Source organism: Agrilus planipennis, unplaced genomic scaffold (assembly GCF_000699045.2).
Source record: "Agrilus planipennis isolate EAB-ADULT unplaced genomic scaffold, Apla_2.0 scaffold66, whole genome shotgun sequence".
Lineage (NCBI taxonomy): Eukaryota > Metazoa > Arthropoda > Insecta > Coleoptera > Buprestidae > Agrilus > Agrilus planipennis.
In genome coordinates, this window is record NW_020438868.1 from 957771 (window position 1) to 967937 (window position 10167).

General features: G+C 30.2%; 5 protein-coding genes across 14 annotated transcripts; 3 read left to right on the plus strand and 2 right to left on the minus strand.

The window, feature by feature from the left end:
- Window positions 1-1380: 1380 nt before the first annotated feature.
- Window positions 1381-3223, minus strand: LOC108734691 (nuclear envelope integral membrane protein 1). Of its 2 annotated transcripts, none has more exons than XM_025976606.1 (8): window positions 3144-3223; window positions 2965-3086; window positions 2687-2894; window positions 2306-2472; window positions 2096-2246; window positions 1808-1997; window positions 1590-1751; window positions 1381-1537 (listed from the first exon to the last, which is right to left on the minus strand). In XM_025976606.1, exons 2-8 carry the CDS (start codon window positions 3076-3078, stop codon window positions 1405-1407), a joined length of 1125 nt encoding a protein of 374 aa, XP_025832391.1. In that variant the 5' UTR covers window positions 3079-3086; window positions 3144-3223; the 3' UTR covers window positions 1381-1404. The 2 variants fall into 2 exon arrangements, with proteins under 2 accessions (XP_025832391.1, XP_025832388.1); XM_025976603.1 differs by having other exon boundaries at window positions 3160-3222.
- Window positions 3224-3551: 328 nt separating this feature from the next.
- Window positions 3552-5432, plus strand: LOC108734677 (tubulin epsilon chain-like). The gene is made up of 8 exons (XM_025976275.1): window positions 3552-3602; window positions 3813-3830; window positions 3899-4203; window positions 4261-4515; window positions 4563-4703; window positions 4774-4847; window positions 4912-5168; window positions 5222-5432. The coding sequence occupies exons 1-8, from the start codon at window positions 3552-3554 to the stop codon at window positions 5375-5377; spliced, it is 1257 nt and encodes a 418-aa protein (XP_025832060.1). The 3' UTR covers window positions 5378-5432.
- On the minus strand, window positions 5423-6858 carry LOC108734734 (charged multivesicular body protein 5). Its single transcript, XM_018466393.2, has 4 exons — window positions 6444-6858; window positions 6076-6393; window positions 5772-6008; window positions 5423-5672 (listed from the first exon to the last, which is right to left on the minus strand). Exons 1-4 carry the CDS (start codon window positions 6510-6512, stop codon window positions 5619-5621), a joined length of 678 nt encoding a protein of 225 aa, XP_018321895.1. The 5' UTR covers window positions 6513-6858; the 3' UTR covers window positions 5423-5618.
- A 109-nt stretch (window positions 6859-6967) lies between these two features.
- LOC108734732 (putative lipoyltransferase 2, mitochondrial) lies at window positions 6968-8169 on the plus strand. Of its 3 annotated transcripts, XM_018466392.1 has the most exons (5): window positions 6971-7052; window positions 7107-7245; window positions 7312-7526; window positions 7585-7861; window positions 8040-8169. In XM_018466392.1, the coding sequence occupies exons 1-5, from the start codon at window positions 7041-7043 to the stop codon at window positions 8075-8077; spliced, it is 681 nt and encodes a 226-aa protein (XP_018321894.1). In that variant the 5' UTR covers window positions 6971-7040; the 3' UTR covers window positions 8078-8169. The 3 variants fall into 3 exon arrangements, with proteins under 3 accessions (XP_018321892.1, XP_018321893.1, XP_018321894.1); XM_018466390.1 differs by having other exon boundaries at window positions 6968-7245; XM_018466391.2 differs by lacking the exon at window positions 8040-8169 and having other exon boundaries at window positions 6968-7245; window positions 7585-7910.
- A 14-nt stretch (window positions 8170-8183) lies between these two features.
- On the plus strand, window positions 8184-9874 carry LOC108734731. Of its 7 annotated transcripts, none has more exons than XM_018466383.2 (3): window positions 8184-8254; window positions 8310-9437; window positions 9606-9874. In XM_018466383.2, exon 2 carries the CDS (start codon window positions 8378-8380, stop codon window positions 9197-9199), a length of 822 nt encoding a protein of 273 aa, XP_018321885.1. In that variant the 5' UTR covers window positions 8184-8254; window positions 8310-8377; the 3' UTR covers window positions 9200-9437; window positions 9606-9874. The 7 variants fall into 7 exon arrangements, with proteins under 7 accessions (XP_018321885.1, XP_018321886.1, XP_018321888.1 ...); XM_018466384.2 differs by having other exon boundaries at window positions 8219-8236; XM_018466386.2 differs by lacking the exon at window positions 8184-8254 and having other exon boundaries at window positions 8353-9230; window positions 9377-9437.
- Window positions 9875-10167: the final 293 nt, after the last annotated feature.

Sequence of the window (10167 nt, forward strand, 5' to 3'; positions counted from 1 at the left end):
ATTTTTTTGATCTTTTATAAAAGACTACTTTTAATATAATAATTTTTCCTTTTTTGATCTGCCTGTTATTTCTGATTAATTTTGTTTTGACTATAATTTTTATACAGAAAAAAAAACACTTAATTTGTAAATTTCAATCACATTCTACATTTGCTTCGTCTTTAGAAGTTATACAATGAACTTGTTTAAATTGCTCATTGTATAACATTTGGCGAAACAATTGTCAAGTGTGATTAAAATTTAATTAACAAATTGTTTTTTTTTTCTATATTCATTATGAGTTTCAACCAAGTAATCCTAGACTATTTTATGTTTTGACTTTTTATGTCATTAATAAGACATGCCAACAAATTTACATGAATATTTAAGTAAAGGAAGCCTACAATATTCCCCAAAAAACAGTAAAAGTGAAGAATATCAGGAAGAGCACAATAAAATTTCTACTTTACTATCAGATTTAGCATCAGTTTTAGAAGATAAAGCTCGTTTAGAAAGTGATTACTGTTATCTGAAGTTGGAATACGGCTCTTTAATTGAAGAAATGGAAAAAAAAAGTAGTAATTATCAAAATGAAAAGGCTTGTCTAATGCAACATTTGGAAGAACTTGAAAGGGAAATTAAAATTAAAGAATTAAAAGAAACGACGTTTAGAGAAAAAGAAAATATATTTAATTACGAGAAAAAAATCTTCACAACACAGGTAGGAACTAGTACATTTTTTTTAAGTTTTACTTTAACACATTTAAGATTACTATTTAATTTTAGATAGTTCATTTAAAAGAAGAAATCCAAAATGAAAAATCAGAAAGAAATAAACTGGAAAAAAAATTATTGGAAGAGATGAAATTTCTTCATAATCAACTCAAAGGCGTCCTTCTAGATTGGCTTAAAACAAAAGACACATGTACAAAATTACACAAGAAATTTACAAAACATAAAACCAGTCGAAATGCTACCATTAATACCTTCAAACGAGAGGCAAATCTACAGGAATCATTTACTCAGTATCAAAAGTCCAATGTAGATAATAAATCCAGTCAAACAAATCCCTTATCTGATGAAAAGTATGACTTTAAATTATAAATGCATTAGACTTAGTAATTAAGTATTCTTTTTAGTTTTGCTAAAGGACTTCAGTACAAAGTAAACAAAGAATCGAATATATTAGAAGAACTGTTCTTTAAAAGAAAACCTTTCGACTATTTATAGTATTTTTCTGGTGAGACTTCTTGCATTATTCTTTTAGTTAATGAGCTATGTTATTATAAAATTGTAAGTTACTGTCTGATTATTTAAATTGCTAACACCACAGTTTCAATTAATAAATGAATACTTTTTAATTTAAAAAGCGCGTTTTTATTAATAAAGACAAACGTAGAAATCAAAATTATTATAAACACTAAATCAGTCTGTTAATTCTTCATCATCAGTAAACATATCTTCTTCGTCAGTTAGGTCAGTGGATTGAATAGCAGTTTCATATTCTAAAATTTCGTCATCAGATATGTGTGAATCACCTTCTATAAAAGATGCAAATCTAAGAAAAAAGATAAATTACTAAACAGTTAAGCTTACTTAACTCTGGATACCTTTTAACATCTTTTAATTTTAATGCAGTCTTCCACTGGTTACACTCAGGACTAGAACAGTATTTTCGTAAATCTTCTAGGGCTTTGGTAGTTTCTCTCACTCCCTGTTGGTAATATTCATCATTCGTCAATAAACGAACTTTTGGAGGAAATTTTCTTTTCCTAAAATGAAAATTTAATGAAAAAGAAATAAAAAAAAAAACAGAGCAGAAAGTTACCAATAAGTTTTAGTCATTTTTATCCACTTATCTGGAAAGTTATGTAGGGTAAGTAAAATTATCACTTGCCCCATTGCAGCTTCTTGAAAATGACTACTAAAAAATACTGCTAATAAACCAACACCCTGTAGAGTCCATCGAATAAGGTTTTTTGTGCGTTGATTAGTCACAGGACCCCACCTATAGCACACTTTGAAAAGTATTATAAAATTATTTTTCATTTTTGTTATAAACTTTAAAAAATATATTTAAAAAATAACAAAAAAAGATTAATTTTATTCATCTCACCTATGAAACTTATCAGTCCGGTCCCTAAAATATACCAAGCTACATACATTTGATAATTAAGGAGGATTATTTGCATATTTTCCCAAACAAGCTGTGCAAAGTAAACTCCAACAGTCCAGCCACAAACAGCAACACCGTACACCATGGGTTTCTGAAATGTTGAAAAAGACAACCTTTATCATAAATTAAATTAAAAGGACGGTGACTTACTTTTGGAAACAGCTTGCTGAAGAAGTAAATTAGTATTAAAAAAGATGCACATATCCCAAAACTTATTCCACATAAGTAATAAAAAATGGGATTTACACTCAGTCTATCAGCCCATAAAAACAGAATTACACCAGTTATTAAACTGAGAATTTTCCAGTAGTCCACCCCTTAAAAATTAAATAGATTGTGATGAAAAGAATTACCACTAAGACGTTGAGACAGTACTGTCAAATACTGTTAATTTTCAGGAGAAAGGTAAAGAATGCTCAGATGTAAAATGGATCATTCTTTGAATTGATAAAGCTATTAATCCTTGTAACATTATGGATAATACTTAATGAAATTGAGAAAATTGTTAAATAAATAAAAATATTTCATTACTAATAACATTGAGATGGATACTATAAAACTCGGAGCTGCTTATCCCAATGCAACTAACTCCAAATGGATCAAGCTTAAAGGCTTTCTGTTTCCATGTAAAGAAATTCAGCATCCATCTCGAGTGATGATCTAAATACTCTTTCTTCACTTCTTCTGGACTTTTTCCTTCATAGTAGACAAAATTATTCGATGGAGAATGTATTTGTAACTGTTAAAAATAATTATTTTAAAGCAAACACAGCATAAATTAGTAAATTTGATTTAAAAAGTCTACTAACAGAAATACTTTGCCAAATGTAAACAATACTTTTCGGTCGTCCTTTGTAGCAGTATATTTGAAAATCATCTTTATTTTTCCCAGGGACATGCTCTATATACTGTGCTTGTTGCATAAAAAATGCTAAAAAGTATTAATTTATATAATAATTTATTCAAATACATAACCTAAACGACGAACATTATTCTACACTTACTATCTCCCTTTGAAAAGATGAAATTATTCACTAAAACTACACTAAACATAAAATTAAAATGAATCGTTTNGTAGATACGAATTTTAAAACACCCTTGTTGTCATCAGCAACAGTTCTACCTGATTATCATCATTCCACTGCTTCTGAAGATGATTTATTCAAAACGTCAGAATTAACAGATGATTTGTCTTCATGTTTGGAGGATGGTCTTTTTTCTGATGTCATCATACCTACAAAAAATTTAGATTCTGAGCCTGAAGAATCAAACTGTGATGCATTAAATGAGCACAATTACACTATTTCAAATGAATTTGAGGAAAGAAATGGAGGGATTTGTTTGCATGTTTCACAACATCGTGTATCCTTGGAATTCTGTTCTATTTGTAATGAAAATGCAGCCCAAGCATGGAACAAGAAGAGCTAATCTGGAGTATATGGTTGAAGTATAATAAAATGTCTGTATCTATTTGTTATATTTTTTTTGTGAGCCTTGACTGAGCACTTTTGTGTATATTTTTTGACTCAGTTGGGGCATTTAAAATGCCTAAATGATTGTTTCCTTACACAATAAAATTGATCATTTAATTAATTAAATCCTTTTCAACATTTTTAAATAAGCAAATAATGCGTATTTTATTATTTTTCACTCCTAGACAAAAATTAGAGCTAGAGTAAGTTACTTTAATTTAATTCGTTTAACTTTTATTTAGTAAACGGTTTTAAATTTTACATATTTCAGGCTATTTTAATTGATATGGAAGAAGGTGTTATAGGAAGATATAGAAATGGCCCTTTTAAGGATCTTTTCGATGACAAGTTCATCATAACTAATTCTCCTGGTTCAGGTAACAATTGGGCAGAAGGTTACTATACTCATGGAAGAAAGTTTAAAAATAACATATTAAATGTAGTTCGACAAGTTGCAGAAAGATCTGATAATCTCCAAGGTTTTATTTTTATGTTATCAACTGGTGGTGGTACAGGATCAGGATTAGGAACTTATTGTTTAAGATTATTAGAGGATAATTATCCAAGCGTTGATAGGTACTACTACATTATTTATTGAGCTACTGTATATTATAAAAATTTTTTGTTTATAAGGTTTGTGAGTTGTGTATATCCTATAGGAAGTGAAGATGTAATTACCTGCCCTTATAATATGGCTTTATCTACCAAACAACTTATAGATCATGCAAGTTGCGTTTTTCCAGCAGAAAATCGAGCTCTGACTGAAATGATTGCTGTGGAAGCAAAAAGAAAAGGGCCCCACAACGAAAAAGCAGGATTTTTTGCTGAAAACACCACATTTGAAAATATGAATAGCATTATAGTAAATTCACTGCTGCATTTGACTTGGTAATAACTTTTTACACAATTGTAATTAGAATTAATGCAAAATATAGTGGTTCCAGATTTTCAGGTGCTTTAAACATGGACATGAGTGATATAAGCACCAATTTGGTTCCATTTCCTAACATGCACTTCTTATCTTCAGGAATTACCCCTATTTTTACACCAATGAAGAAGGCAATTTTCAAAATCAAGTAAATAAACTTAGCCTTAATTTAAATTAAAATGAGTTAAAGTCTGACCAAAAAGAAACATATTTTTTAGGCCTAAATTAAAAGAAGAAATGTTTCATTCCATTAGAAGTAAGAGTAATCAACTGATAAAAATTAATCCTGTAGGTGAGTGTTATTAAAGTAATTCTTTTTTTGTTGTAAAAGTGTGATAAATTAATGTCCCTCTTAGGTCCTACTTCAGTTCTGCTTAGTGCAGCTTTACAAACAAGAGGTGATGTGAATAATTCAGATTTAAGAAAGTTTGTAGAAAAATTACAAAGTAAGGGAAACTTTACCACTTGGTCTCGCAAGGCTGTCAAGGTAGGGCATTGTGCTGTTGCCCCCCAAAATTGTCAAGTTGCTATGATGTCTTTATTTAATACAACGACGATGTCTGAATTATTTTCTCATATAAATTTATCATTTAAAAGACTTTATAATCGAAAGGTAATTAGCTCATCGAAAAAAATAATAATAAAAATTAATGAGAAAATTTTTAGGCACATATACATCATTACACCCAAACCAGTGGATTTGAAAGTGATTATTTCCAAGAATGTAGCGAAACCTTGTTAAATATGATTGAAATGTATAAACAGACTGAAACTGCCTCATCTAATTGCATTCCTAGACTTTCTGATACTTCACCAGTGTAGTAATTAGTAAGTAAAATTTTTTAATTGCATGAAGTAAATAAAACATTTAAAGCTTTATTGTAATATATTTGTGCCTTACCTTGAATTGTATACAGTTTTTAACAAATTAGACAGAAGCTATGAAAAAGATAACATTTTAAGGCAATATTAGATATTTTATAGTTTATAATTACAAATACAAAATTAAAAATTATCACTTAATAATTAAAGAATATAAATAAAATAGACTAATAAAACTGTGTTAGTTTTGGCTTGGAAGCTGTGGTAAACCAAATTCATCAACTGCAACTCCATCCTAAGAATTAATAAGAAATTTAAATTATTAAAACTTCATAATTAAATATTAAATATAAAAATTGTTTTGGAACTTTTTTTTTTAATATTAGAAATTTACCTTATTTTTGACAACTTGTGGATCTGCAGCTTCGGGTTTATTACTGGGTGCTTCTGGTGCTTTCAGGACATCATCTAAGTAGCTAGTGTCGTCATCCAATGCTATTTCATCCCCAAGAGCATCCAATTCTGCAGCAAGTTCATCCTCATCCAATTCAGGAGTGTTGTAACTACGGCCTAGTGCTTCTTGAACTTCATCTGCTTGTTCTAACATATCAGCAAGCTCATCTTGTACATCCTAATTAAAAAAAAAAACACCATTTAACAACTACTTTTATAATGTAAGTATTTCTTTTATCTTTTACCTCTATATCATCAACATTAATTTTCTTAAATTCTTTTTTCATTTGTTTCATCCCATCTTTCATTACCAGCACTGTTTGGTGGGTATCTTTGAGTGTTTGATGGGCAAAATTGGCTTGCTCCATGTTAAAAGACTGACCTCTAAGATTGTCCAGTTGTTGTTCATAGATTTTCTTTTGCTTAAGAACTCTCATTGCTTTGGCTTTTACAGCATTTTTGGCTGGGCCTTCTCTCATTTTAGCCATTTGATCTCTGAATTTTCTAAGTTCATTATCTAGGGATCCGATTTTTTTCTCAAGACCTTCAGCTCTTTGATCGACCTGCAATTGTTCGATTCTTACGTGTTTTTTTGATTTTAAAGGGTACTTACCCCAGCTATCACATCGGTAATGCTAGGACCAGGTTCCTTTGGTTTGCCTTTTCCAAATAACCTATTCATTTTTGTAATTCACAAATATATGCTTCTACTTTAGTCTTGAGAACGACTGATTATTTTAGAATATATAATTTTAAATACAATTAAAATAAGGTACCGTAAAATGGAATTAAATTGGTCTTCGCAATACAATTTGTTTTTAAATGTCAGTGGTGACAGCCATTAAAGTGATTCATACTCCTGTGAAAATTGATCATTTAATTAATTAAATCCTTTTCAACATTTTTAAATAAGCAAATAATGCGTATTTTATTATTTTTCACTCCTAGAAAGAATATTTTGAATTATTCACAACACAAAAAGAAGCACATCAGCTGTATACCTCTTATCTATGCTCTTATTTACTTATTTTTCTATGGTCACTATTTCGATTATGCTCGTTTATCTATGACTACGATGCTTTTCAATGCCTTCTTATCTATGATGCCTTTCAATACTTTTTTATCTATGATGCTTTTCAAGGCTAATGTTGTCAGAAATGTTAGGTTAACTGATGTTTAATTTCTTATTTATGTAGAATAATAGCTCCTAATGAATAAATTGGTAGCTATATTTAATGTGGGAAAAGTTGCATATGGTCCTTCATTGAAATTACAGGCAGCTCTGGCAAATTATCATCGTCAGCATGAAGACACCCCTGGCACCTTACTTGTAGTAGAACATCCGCCCGTGTATACAACAGGAATCCGAACTAAACCATATTCCATTAAAGATGAAGAAATACTTAAGCAGACAGGTGTGTGTTTATGATAGAAAATAAGTTTATGATATTCATACAGTGATTTCAGCCATTTTTTTTAAGGGGCTGAATTTTATCGTACCAATAGAGGGGGGCTGATAACATTTCATGGTCCTGGACAGTTGGTAGTTTACCCAATTTTAAATCTGAAGCATTTTAATCTCGGATTAAGAAACTATGTCAGTAATATTGAACAAACTGTAATTCAAATATGCAAAGATTTTAACTTAAAGGCAGAAACGTCAGCTCATACTGGTGTGTGGATTGGAGATAATAAAGTAAATGCAAGAAGAATAATAGCATACATATTGAATTGAATCATGGTTCTTCTTTCAGATTTGTGCCATAGGTGTTCATGCCAGCCGTTATGTAACCACACATGGTTTAGCTCTTAATGTTTGCACTGATTTAACTTGGTTTGAACACATAGTGCCTTGTGGGATTGAAGGAAAAGGGGTGACTTCTCTTACAAAAGAACTCAAAAGGCATGTTAATATAGAAGAAGTTATTCCTGTTTTTCTAAGAAACTTTACCCATGTTTTTAAATATCCTTGTGTTGATATTTCTGATGAAATTTACAAGAAAATAGAAAATTATGATGAAACACTATTAGGTAATAAGAAAATAAATAGCTAAATAATTGTAATATTCTTCTAATAACTGATGAGAAAATGTTAAAAGTTTAATAGACAATTATTACAAACTTGGGTATAATTTATGGTCCTAAAATAAAATTAATTTGGATCACACTCCGAATAATTGTCATATATTATTAAGTACATTGTTTTCAGATAACTTTTCAGTAACCAGCCGGATTTCCCCTGGTTAATGTTGTGAACTACATATATTACTTTAATTTCGTTAATACTTCTGAACGCACCTTAAATTTAAAAGTGGCGCTTAAATGTAATGGTTGCCAGCTTATCTATGGTTGCCAGTAATGGTTGCCAATATGACGTCACGTTAGCAAACAACATGATAGTCAATAGTACATAGATCAGCAACAGTAAAAGGGTTGTAATTTGATAAGAAGTGTTTTTATTAATTTCTCGAAATTGTAGAAATTCCAAGAGTTACAAGTGCTTGAACAGAGGTTCATTTATTCTCAAAACAAGTAATTGTCTTCAAAATGACGTATAATTTAAAACGCAAGTATTACGTTTCTGAAACAGAATCTTCTGGAGAAGAAAATAGCGGAGAAAATAGTGAAGAGGCGGTTTTAAATTTAAAGGGGGAATTAAAAAAGATAAAGTCTAGAGAACGTTCGAAATGCTACTCAAGAAATGCAATTATGGCCCGAGAAAATAGACTGAAGAAGAAAATTTATATGCAAAATCTAGAAAATGAAAATAATCGATTAAAATCAGAAAACAGGAGTATATCAGCCAAATTAACAAAACAATCAGATGTTATAATACATTTGGAAAGAGAGGTGAACTATTTAAAGGGTATTTTGGCCAACAGTTCAGACCTACGTCAGCTAATGAAAAATATCAATATATGTACAGGTATGTCAGTCACTTCGTCGTTGCAAAACGTTTATGTTTCTCAGGAAGAGAAATGCTTTAATTCTAGTAAGTTTGTTCATCAAGAATCAGTAGATACGAATTTTAAAACACCCTTGTTGTCATCAGCAACAGTTCTACCTGATTATCATCATTCCACTGCTTCTGAAGATGATTTATTCAAAACGTCAGAATTAACAGATGATTTGTCTTCATGTTTGGAGGATGGTCTTTTTTCTGATGTCATCATACCTACAAAAAATTTAGATTCTGAGCCTGAAGAATCAAACTGTGATGCATTAAATGAGCACAATTACACTATTTCAAATGAATTTGAGGAAAGAAATGGAGGGATTTGTTTGCATGTTTCACAACATCGTGTATCCTTGGAATTCTGTTCTATTTGTAATGAAAATGCAGCCCAAGCATGGAACAAGAAGAGCTAATCTGGAGTATATGGTTGAAGTATAATAAAATGTCTGTATCTATTTGTTATATTTTTTTTGTGAGCCTTGACTGAGCACTTTTGTGTATATTTTTTGACTCAGTTGGGGCATTTAAAATGCCTAAATGATTGTTTCCTTACACAATTCAATTTTCTACTGCCAATTTTAACTTTTTAGGGGAGCAGTCTTAACTTACGAAGGCAGATCAACAAGGATGTAATGTCCCCAAATTTAAAAGGTGTGGTAGTCTTTTTACTCATACATCTACACTTTGTTTTTGAACAATTAACTATTCTATGTATTTTAAAAACAATTCAGCAGATATCTTAAGATGTAGTTCAAAAGCAAAGTTTTGCTACTGTTTTAAACAAGATCAGGTATTTTTACCATTGTGGTCTGTTTTCAGCACAGGAGATGTCTGTCAGTAGGTGGTAATGAAGTCTCCAGAATTTGGTACAAGTGCGTCAAAAGTATTAAAAACGTATCGTTCCAATTAAATGTTATAAAAAGCAAATAAAAAGTTTTTAAGTTAATTATCACAGTATAAACTCTTGGATAATGAATTTTTTATTTTTATGATAGTAAAATTGAAATTAATAATTAAAAATAAGAAAGAAAATTTGGCATATAGTAATTGCTGTTTATTGAATCGTTGGTTTTTTTGTATGCAAACTGGAGACTGGGGCTGAATTTTATCGTACCAATAGAGGGGGGCTGATAACATTTCATGGTCCTGGACAGTTGGTAGTTTACCCAATTTTAAATCTGAAGCATTTTAATCTCGGATTAAGAAACTATGTCAGTAATATTGAACAAACTGTAATTCAAATATGCAAAGATTTTAACTTAAAGGCAGAAACGTCAGCTCATACTGGTGTGTGGATTGGAGATAATAAAGTAAATGCAAGAAGAATAATAGCATACATATTGAATTGAATCATGGTTCTTCTTTCAGATTTGTGCCATAG

What these genes read in the sequence shown, in the direction of transcription:
- LOC108734691 (XM_025976603.1), bottom strand. Translation starts at nt 3,208, where the DNA reads ATGTTTAGTGTAGTTTTAGTGAATAATTTCATCTTTTCAAAGGGAGAT. An exon ending in CATCTTTTCAAAGGGAGATA is followed by an intron (nt 3,087 to 3,159) that starts GTAAGTGTAGAA and finishes AATACTTTTTAG; the next exon opens with CATTTTTTATGCAACAAGCA. An exon ending in TATCCATCTCAATGTTATTA is followed by an intron (nt 2,473 to 2,686) that starts GTAATGAAATAT and finishes TTAATTTTTAAG; the next exon opens with GGGTGGACTACTGGAAAATT.
- LOC108734677 (XM_025976275.1), top strand. Translation starts at nt 3,552, where the DNA reads ATGCAGCCCAAGCATGGAACAAGAAGAGCTAATCTGGAGTATATGGTT. An exon ending in AATTATCCAAGCGTTGATAG is followed by an intron (nt 4,204 to 4,260) that starts GTACTACTACAT and finishes TTTGTTTATAAG; the next exon opens with GTTTGTGAGTTGTGTATATC. An exon ending in AAGGCAATTTTCAAAATCAA is followed by an intron (nt 4,704 to 4,773) that starts GTAAATAAACTT and finishes CATATTTTTTAG; the next exon opens with GCCTAAATTAAAAGAAGAAA.
- LOC108734734 (XM_018466393.2), bottom strand. Translation starts at nt 6,512, where the DNA reads ATGAATAGGTTATTTGGAAAAGGCAAACCAAAGGAACCTGGTCCTAGC. An exon ending in TTACCGATGTGATAGCTGGG is followed by an intron (nt 6,394 to 6,443) that starts GTAAGTACCCTT and finishes GAACAATTGCAG; the next exon opens with GTCGATCAAAGAGCTGAAGG. An exon ending in TTAATGTTGATGATATAGAG is followed by an intron (nt 6,009 to 6,075) that starts GTAAAAGATAAA and finishes TTTTTTAATTAG; the next exon opens with GATGTACAAGATGAGCTTGC.
- LOC108734732 (XM_018466390.1), top strand. Translation starts at nt 7,041, where the DNA reads ATGAATAAATTGGTAGCTATATTTAATGTGGGAAAAGTTGCATATGGT. An exon ending in TGTGGATTGGAGATAATAAA is followed by an intron (nt 7,527 to 7,584) that starts GTAAATGCAAGA and finishes TTCTTCTTTCAG; the next exon opens with ATTTGTGCCATAGGTGTTCA. An exon ending in TTATGATGAAACACTATTAG is followed by an intron (nt 7,862 to 8,039) that starts GTAATAAGAAAA and finishes CATTGTTTTCAG; the next exon opens with ATAACTTTTCAGTAACCAGC.
- LOC108734731 (XM_018466383.2), top strand. Translation starts at nt 8,378, where the DNA reads ATGACGTATAATTTAAAACGCAAGTATTACGTTTCTGAAACAGAATCT.